Source organism: Polistes fuscatus, unplaced genomic scaffold (genome assembly GCF_010416935.1).
Source record: "Polistes fuscatus isolate 324 unplaced genomic scaffold, CU_Pfus_HIC Scaffold7, whole genome shotgun sequence".
NCBI lineage: Eukaryota > Metazoa > Arthropoda > Insecta > Hymenoptera > Vespidae > Polistes > Polistes fuscatus.
In genome coordinates, this window is record NW_025113151.1 from 3467433 (window position 1) to 3484801 (window position 17369).

The window sequence follows — 17369 nt, forward strand, 5'->3', positions numbered from 1 at the left end:
ATATTGTTTAAACTTAAATTTAAATATTTAGACGAATGCATGATTCATGCCATGCATTGTTTCATCCATAAACGATTAAGTATACTTACTGGTATTGTAAGAACTTTTCATTATATTTTTCGTAATGTTTCAATAGTTACATTAATTTAAATGCTGTTCCCATTTTCGAGATAAAAATAATCGAGTTTTGAGATAATTAAAAAACTTATAAAACCATTCTTAACACGACTAAAGAAATATGATTTCAAAAGAAGAGATAAACAAAGACAAACAGAACATGGACGATACGAATATCGTGCGTTATATTCATCAATTTTTTAAATTAAAATTCGAATATTTAGAGATTATTTTACGCATTATTTTATTAACAAATGTCGACGTACAATTTTTACTGCTTCGCATAAATTTCTTGATTACATTTTTCTTAAAATTATCACGGTTACAGATTTTCATGAAAAAATAACTAGAATCCTCTAAGTAAGACGAGTAAAAATTAGAAAATATATTTCCCGACATGATTAAACAAATTTTATTTCAAAAAAGAATATAATTAGAAAAAGAAGAAGAGAAGATAGCTAATACGATATAACGAGTGTTGTTTATATACGTCATTCTTTGATTTTTAAACTTTAAGTTCAAATATGTAGAGTATCATAATTCGTACGAAGAGGTTTTTGTTTTATTAAACAAACGACGATTTAACATGAACATCTTGATTAAATTTTTCGTAACATTTCCAGTTTCAATGTTTCATATATCATTTTCAGTTACTTGATTATAAAAATCAAGTTTTAAGATTTATTTCAAATCCGATTAAAGAAATCGTACTTCAAAAAAATAAATATATAAGTAGAAAAAGAGACAAAAATTATATTGCATTGTTTTATTAACAAACAACGATGTATAATATAAAACTAATATCACATGAAATATTCTCAGTTACATTTTTCGGAACATTTCCACGGTTACAATGTTTCGCGTGTCGTTCTCAATTTTCGTGACAACAAGTTCGTGTTTCAAGACGTACCACACCTAATGCCATTAAGGGAAATTAAACTATCAAAAAAAAAAAAAGATAGACAGTGAAAAAAAAATAGGCAGTAAAAAAAAGGTAAGCAGTAAAAAGAAAAAGAAAGGAAAGATAAAACAATGAATATGATAGCGAGAGAAACTTTAATACAGTTAGCAAAACGTTTCCACGGTTACAATTTTTCGCATGTATTTTCCCAGTTTTCTTGACAACAAAAATTCAGTTTCAAGACATAATATTTCCAATCCGACTAAAGAAATTTTACTTGAAAAAAATAAACTAATAATAAATAAAAAAAATAAACTAGTAATAAGTAAAAAAAAGAAACGGAGATTTATAGTTCATAGAATACATCGTTTTATTAACAAACAACGATGTATAATATAAAATTAATATCGCATGAACTTTTTAGTTACGTTTTTCGAAATGTTTCCACGGTTACAGTGTTTCGCATGTATTCCCCAGTTATCGTGACGACAAGTTCGTGTTTCAAGACTTAACACTCCTAATGCGATTAAGGAAATGAAACTTTCAAAAAAGAAGGATAAATAAATAAAGAAAGAAAGAAAGAGTTATGGATGTGGCAGTGATAGAAGTAACGAGATCAAGAAGCTGATCAGTGAACGCGTCCGGAAAGTATTAAGCGTTAACGCGAGCGTCATGAAGCCGCTTTGAGCCGCTTTCAATTACAAAGCCGCACACACATCCGATCGAGTTTTATTAAAGCGTCGGCGTTCTCCTCGACGGCCGCTACCAGTCGCCACCAACGCACCATGTATTACAACAAGTACGGGAACGTGATAATATTGGTCATGCGGCATTTACCCGCGTTTCTCCCGTCGTCATTGACTTCCTCCTTCTGTTCCTCCACCACTGTTTCTTCTCCATATCAACATTCTCCTTCTTTTTCTTCTTTTTCTTTTTCTTCTTCTTCTCCTTCTTCCCCATTATCCTTACCTTTTACAACTAACTTCAAGTAGATATAGAAATACTCATTTCCATCCTCGAATCAAAAATATTTCAAAGAAAAGGCAGGAGAATCGTAAAAGGCGAACGTGCTGACACAACACGGCACACAACATATTGTCGACAACATTGTGAAAGAACCAAAGTAGGGTGAACTGTAAAAGAGAGAGAGATAGAGAGAGAGAAAGAGAGAGAGAGCGTGAGTGAGTGGTGAGTAAGTGAGTGAGTGAAAGAGTGAGAGAGGGGACTATATGAGGATAACGGTGGGGCAGAGGAAGAAAGAAATATACGAGTGTCACGTCCCCGATCATAACGGTGTTTCCGCCTTCGAATCCGTATTTTCTTGCCCGTATTTAAACTAATCGTACGGCCATTTACACTGTGTTACAATTGTCAACGAGACCTTGCAACTAAAATAATGCCACGGTGAGCATCTGCCAAATATCTTACCTATACTAGTCATTTGTACTTTTAACTATATCGTTCTTTTTCTCATTCTTTATAATTCCCTTCTTATATACCTCTCCGTCACTTTTATTTTTACGGGATAGCACTAGTCCGGACACACGATAAGGACATTTAAACGTACTAACACTGATAAACACCCTTGGAAGTGTATCTGTGTGCACATCTATTTTAACTTTATCAACACTACGTTCTAAATACTCCAACGTAAACTTTATTATTATCCTCTACCTCTCATTTTTAAAGGTTAAGTTTTTACTTATGAATTGTAGATATAGTTTAAGAGAATAAAAAACAGGTTTGTTTATTTATTATATTATTTAATATTCTTGCATAGTAGAATATTGAATCGTTTGTTTTTATATCGCGTTAATTAGATTGTTGATAAATTTTATCTTATTTTTATTCTTTTCAGATATAGGTTATATTCATGTTTCTAGAAATTTTTATCTCATTGATTATTTAATTGAAATTTTATTTTTATTGCATTAAAGATCTGTGTTACTGTTATTTGTCATTGTTTTTAATTATTTCATATTTTATTTGTAGATGTCAAATTGCAATAGAAATACACATGCGCAGAGATCTTCGGTGATAGACTATGAGCGTCAATTTCAAGAAGATTTGGAACGTGCTCAAGCATTGAGCTTAGAAAGTTTAGCTTTAGAAAAATTTAGGTTACAAAAGCAACGATTGGAGTATAGTAATATACAACAGTCTTATCCGTCACAAAATAATTCACATGACATAAGTAGCGGATCAACAACGACAGATGGTGCTTTGCAAGGTGGCATGTGAGTAAAACCTTTTTTATTTCTGAACAGAATATATAATATTCATAATTAATTAATTATGATTATTAATAGGTTACAATTTAGAAGTCGCCCACGTCCTGGATCTTTTAATAAAAATCAATCAAAAAATGCTACGCTGTTGGCTCCACCACCACCAATCCCATGTAGGAGAAATTCGACAACTGCTCCATCGAGTCAAGAAACGTCCACCGATTTAATTAATTTTACAAGCCCGATAAAGCAGGATAACTTATCAGAATATTGTACACCGCCTCCTCCACCTCCGTAAGATGCAGCATGTTTATTTGAAAATTCAAATGACAAAATCATCTATGATTATTTAATGTTTTCGATATAAATAGAAAAACACTGGTAGAACCAAAATGGGAGACTCATCCTGCTTTATTAAAAAAGCAGACAAGGATTTCAAGAAGTAATAGTTCAGCAGGATCTTATCAATCTCGAGATTTTAGATATCATTCACTTTCACCTGGGCCTAGATCTTCTACTGCACCTTGCACACCTGGAACACCAGGAATCAGTCCTATCTTGTCAAGGGCCAGTAGTAGCAATAGCAATGTACCTGATATTACACCACAGGCAAGTAATATTTGTTGTTATACTTTTTTCTTAACATATTTATATGTATATACAGGGTATTCTAGGATTTACGGGTCAATCTGTGGAAGCATATTTTCTACAAGTGGAAATAAGAAATGCTATTTGAAGTTTGGTTAGAAACACATTATTACATAGTTATAAACAAATGAAATTGAAATAAATAATAGCATTCTTGCTAAAAGTTTCTTTGTTAGGTAGATATAATTATTATAAAAATTGAATATGCTTTATCTTATAAAATTCGCTTCACTTGTCCATAATATCTTTCATAGGAAAAAATTATCCTTTTCTACTATATTCACATACCAATTATGCTTTTTTTCTTATTCTCACTTATAGAATATCAAGTCAAGACACTTTGTATACGTACTATTTGTATTAAATGAACTTGATATGTTTATATATTTCGGTAGCTTCTTAAATTATGTAAGTTTTTAATACATTATTTTTATTACAGTCTGCATGGAATTTCCTTGCTTTTAGAAATTATTTCTTTCAACAGGTATATTCATTTGCATGTTCCAAAATTGAATCGCTTATTATATATTTATTAGTTATAACATTGAATATTAACAATTACTTACATTAGAACCATAGGTGTTTAATTAACAATATATTGATATATTGGATTAAAAATAGATAGAAAATGAAGATAATTAAGATATTATTATGTATAGATAAATAATGAATTATATTATTTATTTCAGATTCCTCCCTTGCCTTTGAATTACAGACCTGGCATTGCAACACCAGCCTCCTGTAATGTATTAGTACCTAAATTTTGTGCAGCTGAGCAGTTAAATGTATTGAAAGTGATAGAAAAAAAGCCAAATAGTAATCTTATAGATTTGAATACATGCGAAGAAGTAGAGGATAAAACAAATGTTAGAGTCAGTGTTTTAGAAGCATTTGACCCTTTACTTGTTAAGACTGATGATAGCAGCGAATGTTCGAATGACATTAAGGATGGTATGTAATTAATTTTGTCTATTTAAATTGATTTCTTTATATCAATATGTTATATGAATTTATTGTTTTTCTTTTTGTTTAGATACGCAATCACAAATTAGTGGAACTGTATATGATCCTTTTGATCCTTTCGATTACATGTATAGCACAAATGAGAGCGTAAACTCGGATCCTGTATATGTAGCGGTAGAAAAGTCAGGTAAATCTCCAGCTATTTCTCCAGCTGCACCTCCACCACTGCCACCTAGAAATTCATCTGCATGGAATACTATTGAAAGAAGAAGAACTTCCTTGGATCGTCGTGTAAGTTTACATACGTATAAATACACATGTATATAATTGTTATATTTTTAATTTTTATATTATCGTATTATCATTTACAGCAGAAAAAGAAGTCACGTTTATATGAAAATGTAACGGTGATAAAAACTAGACCATCTAGTAACGATGGAGATCTGAGCGCTTTTCATCAAATGGTTAAATCGGTGCGAGGTTAGTAAGAAAAAATTTAATTTTCTACTTTATATTTATTATAAATTAATTATTTTAATTTCTATAGGTGAATTTCCATTTAACAATCCTAGTACAAATATCGGTCATGTAATAAGTCCAACAATGGAAAACTTATATCCCGAAGGCACAAGTATTAAGTTAGTTGTGCATCCACAATTATCAGATAATGAGAAAGATTCTATTCCGTCCATTTCATTTACTTGTAACGGTGTGTTTATTTTCGTGATATTTATGAAACGTCAAAATTCTTTTAAGGTTTTAATAAAATTTTAATTGTCATATGTTTTGCAGTAAACTGTAGCGTCGAACATGTTATTTTAAATGTTGCTTGTTCTTTGGATAATGAAGATACAGTAAACGTAGAAAAATATTGTTTAAGAGTTTGGGGCTTAGCAGAATATTTAGCTCCCAATACAACGTTAGCACAATACGAATATATTCATCAGTGTATTAAGTTGGAAAAAGATATTGAATTAGCTATCATGACAAGAGCACAAATAAAAAAATCTATAGCTCGCACAGTAAATATTTTGACTTCAATATTATTTCTGTACTATTCAACATATCTTGTATTAAATATAATTTTAACAAATTTTCAGCTTCAAGATGATAATCAGGATCAATGTCTTAAATTAGAAGATATACTTCCTAACGAACCATTACAACCAATTTCTTATGATTCATTGCTTATTCTATTAGGTATACTCATTTGAAATTTATTTAAATTAATTGAATTTACATTTGATGATAATAGTTATAATATATTTTATTTTTAAATTACAGAAACAGTAGAAAAGGAAATGGAGCGAGTAGAAATTACTGCAATGGAATTAGTGACAACAAATCACGGTTCTATTCTTTTGCCTCAGCTCAAACCACAAGGTGTCGTTCAAGCTGTGAAAGCAGTCTGTGCATTGATGGGAAATATTGAAACTTTTGAAATCACAGAAGCAGTAGATAATTTTGTGAATGCTTGCTGCCAATTTTTGCCTCAAGTTCATACTACGAATATAGAGTGCAAGAAACCTGAAATAGTGCATGAAGATGGAGATTATTCGGTTGTAACGTTACGAACGAAGTTTCCTGATGTTATCACTTCCTATTGTCATAAAATTCGTGATGCGATTCAAGATCTCGTAGAAACTTATTGTCACGCTTTTAGAGTCGATTTTCAGTTGAACAGTAGAGGAGAAAATTCTGCAAGTAAATACAAATTTTTTAATTATTTAACTAATTTATACAGATTATACATGTTGGATTGAGCACCTCCATGTTAAATAGAGTAGGCATTCGTGAGAAAGTTGACCGAGGTCTCTGGATAGCTCAATGGATAGAGCAGTCGTTCAAAAGACGAAAGGCCCAGGTTTGAATCCTGGTACAGTCAGAGTCCAGTGGTTCAATTTTTTTCACGAATTCTATATACGTATGACTATATTTATTTATTTATAATTTAATAGACAGGGTAGTATCTTCAGAAGTTATAGACACTGTGCTTGTACGAGTTGGATCATTACACAGATTACCAGGACATTGGAAGCATAACGATTACATTATTGCAGCTCAAATATTTCACGGTACAAGACCCGTTGGTAATCCCGTTTTATCAGAACCCACAACAGTAAGCTTGAGTTTTTATTCCAGAATTTTATTTAATTCTTGGTAAGTAATGCAATTATGTATTCTAATATATACGAAAATTATTTATACAATTATTATTGTATTATTTAATATTAACATAGGTTGGAATTCCGTGGGATTAGTGTATGCCAAGTTCCGAGAGAAGCCAGGCTAGTATTAGTTCTTTATGGGCGTACGTTACAACCTACTGAACACGAATCATCAAATTCCGTATCAGAAGGTGCTATGAGAAAAGAAGAACTTGGTTGGGCTGCTATACAATTCTTTAATTATGACGGGTAAATAAATTTATCAAATCTTAGGCGAGAGAGAGAGAGAGAGAGAGAGAGAGAGAGAAAACATATTGCAAGATTTAATTCTATATGTTGCTGCTCTATTCTATAATTATATAAATTTGTTAATATTGTTTTAGTATTATAAGCCAAGGAAGTTATTTTTTATCTCTTTGGCCTGCTATTGCTGATAAAAGATTAGGTCCTGCACCAGCACCCGGAACTCATCCTCATGGTGATACGCATCCTATCATAGGAATAGAGTTACCAGATTATGGCGGAAATGTCTTTTTTCCAACAGAATTAAGAGATCATGATGTTAAATCATTAGATTTTAATTCGTTGGATCAAAATACACAAGAATTGTTATTGGATATTACACAGCAAGATACATTTTCAAGGTACTAATTTAAATATATAAACTATATGATATAATGATATTCGAGTTGATTACTATTCTATTTTTATAATTTAGGCCTCCTGTAGATGAAAGAGAAATATTATGGGAAAAAAGACATTATTTACATGATAAACCGGAAGCTTTACCTAAAGTATTATTAGCTGCGCATAGTTGGGATTGGGCATGTTTGCCAGATTTGCATGCATCTCTTAGAGTTTGGAGTTCTTTACCACCTGTACAAGCTTTACAATTACTTCTGCCATGGTAAGTTGAATTTTTGTATTAAGAAATATTTTTCATTAATTGTAAGTTAATATTAATTTCAGTTTTCCAGATATGAAAGTTCGAGAAATGGCTGTTGGATGGATCAAAGAATTAAGTAACGATGAACTAGTTGATTACTTACCGCAATTGCTTCAAGCATTGAAACATGAAACATATGAAGCTTCTCCTTTAGCTAAATTTTTATTGGAACGAGCTTTGATATCACCGAGAGTAGCTCATCATATTTATTGGCTATTAACGCAAGCATTACCAGGACAAAGTCCTCAGGTACAGTTTGGAAAGTTATCATCATATATCATTTATTTTTAACTTTTTCACTGTAATGGAGCTGGCCAATAAAACTTCACTGTTGAAGTGTACAATTTATGCAGTATCAATTTTCGGTACGTTTCAAGTTTAAAAATCCCATAACTTGTGTGTATCGGGTATATAAAATAAAAAAGATTGTTAGATGCATACATGTGTCCATAACAATCAAAGGGTTAATGTCACTTGTGAAGTTAATATATTTCTACCTCTATAGTCATATGTGGTAGCAAAAAGCTTAAACCTTGTCCCATCAATTTCATGCTCTCCATAAAAACAAAAAATGCACTAACATATTAATTAATATAATATATTTTTTTTAGAATTCTGCAGAAATTGTACCAGAAGATGAGAAAGGTATCAGTTCTGCAAGATATCATAGGAGATTACAATTAATGTTGCGAGCTTTGCTAGCAGTTATAGGGGATGCGTTAAGAAATAGTTTTCTTACTCAACAATTATTAGTTAAGGTGTTTATTTTTGTTAAATATTTTACTTCATATAACAATTGTTATTCATTATAAATACAATTGAATGTATCATTTTTTCAGAATTTGAATGAGGTGGCAGAAAATATTAAAACTACTAAAGAGTCGTTAAGAATGGATACACTCAGAGTTGGTTTACAAAATATACATTGTCAATTAATGGAAGATAATGGTACATGTTTACCATTGTCTCCTAGTAAACAAGTTTATGGTATAAATGTACAAATTTGCTCATATTTCCCATCTTTTACACTTCCATTGAAAATTAACTTTATTAGCTGTGATAATGTACTAAGTCCTGCAATCTTTAAGGTATTTTATTTATACAATAGTACTTTTCTTCTAATATTTTTGAATTGGTTAAAATATAATGTTTTTTTTATCACAGGTTGGTGATGATTTACAACAAGATATGTTGACCTTACAAATGATGCGCATTATGGATAAATTGTGGTTAAAGGAAGGTCTTGATTTAAAAATGGTTACTTTTGCTTGCGTACCCACTGGCCACAAACGTGGAATGATAGAAATGGTCACAAATGCAGAAACGCTTAGAAAAATTCAAGTTGAATTTGGTTTGACTGGATCTTTTAAAGATCGACCTATCGCGGAATGGCTAGCAAAGCATAATCCTTCTGAATTAGAATACGAAAGAGCGGTAGAAAATTTTACTGCCTCGTGTGCTGGTTATAGCGTTGCTACTTACATTTTAGGAATTTGTGATAGGCATAATGATAATATTATGTTAAAAACATCTGGTCATCTATTTCATATAGATTTTGGAAAATTTCTTGGAGATGCTCAAATGTTTGGAAATTTCAAAAGGTATAGATTAATAATAGTAATAATAATAATAATAATAGCAATAGCAATTAATATATACATACATATATTTTGTTATTTTCTTAGAGATCGAACACCATTTGTTCTAACTTCTGATATGGCTTATGTTATAAATGGTGGAGACAAGCCATCTGCTAAATTTCATCATTTTGTTGATCTATGTTGTCAAGCATTTAATGTTGTACGTAAACATGGCAATCTTATCCTTCATCTTTTTGGATTAGTAAGTAGAAATAAATTTTATATTATTATTAGTTTATATATATAAATTATTTATTTTTTTTTTTTAAGTACACATACATGAATTACTGTTTAATTTTGATTTCGAATTCGTTAAAAATAAATGATATGTTCTATTTGTGATAATAATATACTCTTTCCCGCATTTCTTATGAGTTATATACGTTGTTATGAAAACAACAAAACCGCAACGGAAAGATTTATCCACATGTTTTATCAGAAAGCAGCCCGTTATCATACTAAATTATCCGCATTGTACTTAATTAACGTTTATCGTTCGAACCGTTATAACGTTGCCTCGCCAGAACAGTTTGAATAATTCATTTATAAGAAGCATTAAATTTATTTCTTAGTCGTTGAATGGTATTTGTTTCTATCGTAAAAATGTTTCTATCGTAAAATAATTTAAATTTCATCATGAATAATTTTAAGTAAAATTTAAATCTTGACAAAATATATTTTATATCGTATGCACGTTCAAATTAATCAGTAATTCACGATGGAAAACCTATTATCACAAAATGAGTTTATAATGCAACTTTATAAACAAAATATTATACAACAAAAATTAAGCGATATTGAGCTCAAAGAATTGGTGAATAAATCAAAGATGAATGAATATACAACTCTACAGATGACTTCATCTGGCATCTCTGGTGTTACAATGGATGCTGTTAGTTATGTGCAAAAAGCATTGCTTCCAGGACAAACTAATCCTGAAGCAGCAGCAACATTTGCACGGATGATAGAAAGCTCACTTAAGAATTGGTTTACGCAGTTTAATTTCTTTTTACATAATTTAGCGCAACTAAGATTTTCTGGCGATCATAATGACGGAGCATTATTATCTTTTATTCCACGTACATATACGTAAGTTTGAATTAATTTTTTGTACAAAATATCTAACAATAAATGCAATATAAATTTAAAACAAAAATATTAATATCGTTATTTTTATAGGATGCAGCAAGAAGGTCAATTAAAAAGCGTACAAGTACATGGATATCAGAAACGATATGATCCAGAAAAATACTATATGTATATTTTACGTATACAAAGAAAGGGACAAGCAGATCCTACATATCTTTTTCGCTCTTATAAAGAGTTTTGTGAATTTTATCAAAAATTATGTATACACTTTCCACTAGCTAAAGTAGCCAGGTAATAAGTATTAATATTATACTCTTATTAAAATTCTCATCCTTTAATTTCTCTACTCTTGTTTATGGGAAATATTGTAGATGATACTTTCAATATGATGTTTTGATTATGTTCTGATAGAGGCTTTGTTAGAACTTGAGTCAATTTAAGTTTTATTTGTTTCATTCTTTGTCGTAGATTGGTTTGAGTTATTTGATTCATGCTTTTCAATTAAATTTGATTGAGATATTGGACGATAAGTTTCATAATGAGACGTATTGTAGATTGCTTTTTCTATCTTCAAATGAGCACGAAACTTTTTCAAACCCATTTTGTAATTTTCTTCTTTTTAACCTACGAAATTTAAAAAAGTCATTTGAATTAATGCTTAACTTATCTCAAATCCACTTATTGTTAATAATATATCTTCTCTTATTTTTAAATTTATTATTTATTCTCTTATTTTTATACTTAGTAAATTAAAGTAAATGTGACTTACTTTCGAATAGGATCAATTAATAGAATCGATAATTTAATTTAAGAAACACCTTTCTTCTGTAGACAGAAATGACTGTATTATCCAGAAATCCTTATCTTGTATTCTTTTATATCTAATCAATCGAAAATCTTTCTGACGTATTTGGTGTTAATTACAGTTTTACATATATATATGTGTGTACAAAGATAAAATTTTTCTACATTGTTACTAACATATTCCATAAAATATATTATACGTATTTAATTATTATTTTTATTAATTTTTTTTAGTTTACCAAGCGGTAGAAGTGTTGGTCGATCGAACATAAAACAAGTTGCGGATAAAAGACGAGCAGATATAGAAAAGTTTCTTTTGAGTTTATTCAAGATGGCTCCGGAAATATCACAAAGTGATTTGGTTTATACATTTTTCCATCCTTTGTTACGAGATCAACAAAATGCAGATATTCATTTACGTAAAGTAAAAGGTAATATCTATGATTATTAATAATTGGAGACTGATTTGAGTGGTCATTAATAATTAATTCTTTGCTTATTTAATTAACCCTTTTACTCGGAAGGGTATCGATTGGGGTTCATACAGGGTGTCATAATTAGTGGTACTAGCAAGTAGGGCATGATTTTACATGAAAAGCTAAGTCAAAGTTGTAGAATATAATTTGTTTATATAAGAACTTTTTTCTGAAAAAAAAATAAGTTTGAAAATTGTTCGACGTAGAATCACCACCTCCACACTTACAGGACATTCTTTATATGTGCTTAAAAACTGTAAACTCATGTGCTAAGATCATTTATGAGTTTCAAGTAATCATTTTAGAGCAATTAGGCAAGGGAATGATTCTGTATTTATGAGTTTCAAGTAATCTCATTTTAGAACAACTAGGCAAGGGAATGATTCTGTGTAAAAAAAATAAAACAATTTGATAGAACATTTTCTCATGTGAAGTTTCGTTTTTGAGAATATCAGTTTTAAAGTTTAAATAAGGGAAAATGATTTGATTTTGAGCATGTATATAATTGAGCATGTATATCAATTTTTCTTTAGTACCTCATGTACTATAATATCTACAGGTTTATATACGTATGTGTCTTGTTTAAAATTTGTAATGAGTTAAATAATACAAAATTAATGTACTTTATTTTAGTCGGCAATTGGTGGGCTGAGAAAAAAATTAGAGAGAACATACAATGTGGGCAAATCAAATTATCCCTTCATTATACCCGTGGCACTTTATCAGTAATGGTTTATCATGCTAGAGGTTTGCCTAAAGTTGCTAATAATCAAGAACCAAATACATACGTCAAAGTTTATCTCAAACCTGATCCTACAAAAGCCACTAAACGTAAAACTAAGGTTGTTAAAAAGAGTTGTTATCCTTCATTCATGGAAATGGTAAATTTTACATGTAATAATATTATTTAAATAGTATATATATATTCAATAATTTAAATAATGATATATAATTTAAGGTGGCTTCACATCGTAATATAACAGTTATATTTTATATTCAAATCTTATCATCTTATATATTTTCTCGACAGCATAATTTTTTTCTTTTAAAAATTATTTTCTACAAATCTAACTATTTTATATTCTTCTTTTCTACGTAAATCTGTCTTATTTATCAAAATTCATAAGTTGATAATCACAATTATTAAACAAAAACTCACAGATGGATTGAGAAGTTTTGAGCCTAACATAGAAACAATTTTTTTTCTGTCAAATTCGCTTTTGTTTAGAAATATAAAAATAAAAGTTTCTTTTGTTGAACTAAAAATTTTGTAAACCACCTACGGTTCTATATTAACAATTAATTTTTTAAATTATTATTAAACTAAATTTTGATGGTCAACCTATTTAATCAAAAGTTTACAAAGCGCTCTTTAGTGTCTCTTGCTTTCTTTAATCTTAATTAGGTGAAGCCAACTTAAATAAGTATATCAGTGGTTTCCAAACTTATTCAAATTTCTGCACTATTGCTGAATCTAGATTTTCGCACTATATCTAATTCTATCAAGTACATTTTGCGAAATGGCTAATCATTTTTTGCAATAGTTAGATAAAAATAAGTAAAATACGTTTCAGATTTTAAAAAAATGCAACGTCTCCTTGAAAAAGTCGAGGGGCACACTTTCGGAACCACTGAAGTATGCAATTATTGTTTGTTAAATTTCATGAATATTTTTAATGTTTATTTTTTAATTAGCTCGAGTATCGAATGCCACTCGATGTTATCAAAGAAAGGGCCTTAGAAGCAACGATTTGGAATCACGATACTCTACAAGAAAATGAATTTCTAGGTGGTATTAAATTACCACTCGATCGGTTGGATTTAACGAACGAAATAATCGAATGGTTTCCATTGGGTAGTGTTCGGTAAAAAGGAAATAGGAAGACTGTGTTAATAATATATCTTAATGCTCATAACTAATAGGATTATTCAAAATGCTATTATCTTATATCGCACAAAAACAAGGCGTTGCTTTTTCAAAATATTCTGCTATCGTGACTAAGGGGTTAAGGATGATTAATGTTCTAATCAAAATATTTATACCAACGAAGTATAATATAATAGGCACTCATCAATCGTTTCTCTCGTCATATATCGCGAAAAATTCTAATTAATATTAATATTAAAGTATAAAAAAAAGAAAAAAAATACAGCAAACACATTATTTCATCAAATTATTCTAGTTGAACAGAAAATGATTTGAAACTTTCTAATCATTGAATGGAACGTTTTTTAAAGATAGTATTTATAAATGAATCTAATTATTGAATTTTGTAAAGATTAGATAATATTAGAAAGAAGAAAAAAAAGGCCGTGTAGATTTTTTAACTATTATCAGGAAATATTAAAGAAAGATAGCTCTACATTTATACGATGCTCTTTTAGATGAATTCTACACAAATATTTATTTATAATATTTTTTAATAATCAATAATTATCTTTGTAATTGTACATATATACAATCGAATTGTGTAATTCTACACAAAACGAATCATTGAAGGTAATATTTTCACATGGCTGTCTTCTACATAGAGTATTCAACGCATTCATATTTTTCATTACTACAAACATACATAACCATATACACACGCAGTAACATTTATAGAAAATGTATTTAGAGAAAATTTCATTTCTAGAAGATAACATATTTTTAATTTTTCGTATTTTAACATTAAAAATTAATGAAAATTAATCGATGTATGTCATCAATATAAATTAATAGTATGAGTTATAAATTATATTAATTTGTTCATTATCGTGATAATATTTTCTTCTCTAATATGGAAGGAAGAATAAAAATGATGTAAATATGATATCAAATTTGTGTAATAAATTATGATTTATTATTATAAAAGACAATGATTTGTACAATTGTCTAATAATGTATACGTGACGCTTTCAAATGAGCAAAGATAAGTCAGTAGGTTAACAAAGTAGTTAAATATGGCAAGTATATGATTGTCAGATTTAACGACAAACTTGTTCCTACAAAAATGTGAACTCATTTTTTTCAATATAAATAATTAAAACAATTTATACTATTTCGTATACGTTTTCACATGGAAATAATTTTTTCCAAATCACATATTCTAGTAAATTATAATTAATACGGCTTATTAACATGTCTAGTTTATTGTAAAGTAAATTATTTAAGTGTTTTAATGATATAAATGATGTTTTATTGGTATACACTGTCATCAACTTTTATGGTAGGTTTGCATACCGCTATATTAAACTTTGTTGTATTCTTATATGTATTTTCACTCATTGTTTAAATTAATATTACTATAATATAAATGTGAAATATATACAAGATGTACTGTTCACTTTTATCGCCGACCTTTATTGCCCGACCTATACACCGGGCATTCTATAAAATGACCGAGCATTTCCGGCTTATAAGCAAGTTTTTTATCACGATATGACTACCTATTGCACTGCTCGTCAAAAATGGCTGGAAGAATGTTTATGATTAGAGTTGCTAAAAAGTAAATCAATACAGTTAATACCATGTTTAAAATATCTCGAAACCTAGAAGAGAAAATAGAATACCATATAATTATAAATCTTTACTTATATTCTTTTTCCATGGAATAAATGAAAGAATGAAAAGAAGTAATAAGTAATTAATTAGAAAGACGAAAGAAACCAATTACAATTATAACGTTTATTGTAAGCGGCTTTTAGCTGAATTTTACTTGTAATGGAATGCAGAACATATAAAATATGATAATAAGAGAATTGATTAAAAAACAATGTAAATGATCTTTGATAGAGGACAACGTGCCAGTCTGAAGGTGAATTTCGAAAAGGACGGTGTGCGGTATTTTTAAACAACACTGCACATTTCCTTCGTTTAATTAACAATTTCTTTAATACTCTAATACACTCTACTTACATTACATTAAAAGTTTCACCCTCGAAGTCATCACTGCGCAGGAGCGTTAAAATAATTACATAAAAATGCTAAAAATGCTAAAATCAGAGCATTATAATATTCAATTTTATTAATTCGATGCATTATTTCCTTTAGACACATGCGCAACATTCGGAAAGTCATATAAATAATATTTAATAAAAGAACTTTCATTGATGATAACGTGCCAGTCTGAAGGTGAATTTCGAGGAGGACGGTGTTCCGAACATATACTCAGTGCTTCTAAATTGCAATACACATTTTTTTCGATTAATTAAAAATTATTTTAGTACTCTACTGTACTCTACTTATATTTAAGATTGTTTAAACACATATATATTGACTTAACCATTACAAATCTATTAACGTACTTTGAATAGTAATTTATTTCGATCTTATGTTTTATTAGATGAAAATTTTATCCTCGAAGTCATTACTGCGCAGGAACATTAAAACAAATATATTTCAGTTTAAATAATTACATAAAGATTACAAGAATATTAAAATTAAAATGTTATAATCTTAAATTTTATTAATTAGGTGCATTATTATTTTTTTTTTTAGGTGCACGCATGTATTTTTTTTCTACCTACCACTTTGGTTCGAAATTCTTTTCTTTTTTTTCCGTTTATTTTTATCCAAATAGTTTACATTAGCAATGAAATCATTTCGTTTTTAGCGATTGCAATTGTTAGGCGCGTTCCGCACTCAAAGGGTTAACATGTTCCGTGCAACGTGTACTACTACCGGTGGTACACGTTAAACTTTTCATTCAAGGCTTGGGTACCATCGGTTGTACACATTGACATATTTAATGCATCAAAACATCAAATCACTTGAATGAAAAGTCGAGCAAAAACTGCTTGGCACGAAACTTTGTATTAAAATACAAAGAAATTTTTAACTCAAGTCCAATAATTTGTACTTTCTAAAGTATATTGATTTATTGCTAATCATTTTAAGTACTTTCAACAAGCATTCAGAAATAAATATGTTTATTCGTAATAATAGTTAATAATGAAACAATAATTACTCAATATATGACATTATTAAAAGAGAAGGTATACGATCATATATAAAGATTGCTGCCAAAAGTCCACCGTAATTCACACCTTCGGCTACCGTTTATGCGTTTAGTACTCAAATATTATTTAACAACACTATCATCGATTTATGTCGGTAATCGAAGTTTGATTCATAATACATTGATTCATTCATACATACATACATACATACAAAGCTTTTTTATAGGTCCATACGAACAGATTGCTTTAGTAATATTTCATAAGATAATGATTACGTCTAACTATAAGTAAATACTACAAACGTTATCTGTGAGTCAGTACAAATGTTATACATCTACTCGACGTCTTTATCACGAAATACATGGCTATCGAAGATCAATAACGAAGATTTAATAAATATTCGTTCCATGCTACGATTTTTCTATTTATTTGTTAACATTCATTCCTT

The 17369-nt window shown here is 29.3% G+C and overlaps 1 protein-coding gene across 3 annotated transcripts; it reads left to right on the top strand.

The window, feature by feature from the left end:
- Positions 1-1185: 1185 nt before the first annotated feature.
- LOC122524077 (phosphatidylinositol 4-phosphate 3-kinase C2 domain-containing subunit beta) lies at positions 1186-14271 on the top strand. 3 transcript variants are annotated; one of them, XM_043646146.1, is made up of 26 exons: positions 1186-2422; positions 3011-3255; positions 3328-3540; positions 3618-3855; positions 4334-4378; positions 4584-4845; positions 4928-5148; positions 5229-5337; positions 5405-5566; positions 5650-5879; positions 5958-6057; positions 6142-6561; positions 6816-7017; positions 7098-7274; positions 7409-7669; positions 7744-7932; positions 7995-8220; positions 8583-8729; positions 8811-9059; positions 9136-9572; positions 9657-9813; positions 10465-10700; positions 10791-10991; positions 11739-11935; positions 12614-12861; positions 13676-14271. In XM_043646146.1, exons 2-26 carry the CDS (start codon positions 3011-3013, stop codon positions 13847-13849), a joined length of 5346 nt encoding a protein of 1781 aa, XP_043502081.1. In that variant the 5' UTR covers positions 1186-2422; the 3' UTR covers positions 13850-14271. The 3 variants fall into 3 exon arrangements, with proteins under 3 accessions (XP_043502081.1, XP_043502082.1, XP_043502083.1); XM_043646147.1 differs by having other exon boundaries at positions 5232-5337; XM_043646148.1 differs by lacking the exon at positions 4334-4378 and having other exon boundaries at positions 5232-5337.
- The last annotated feature ends 3098 nt before the right edge of the window (positions 14272-17369 follow it).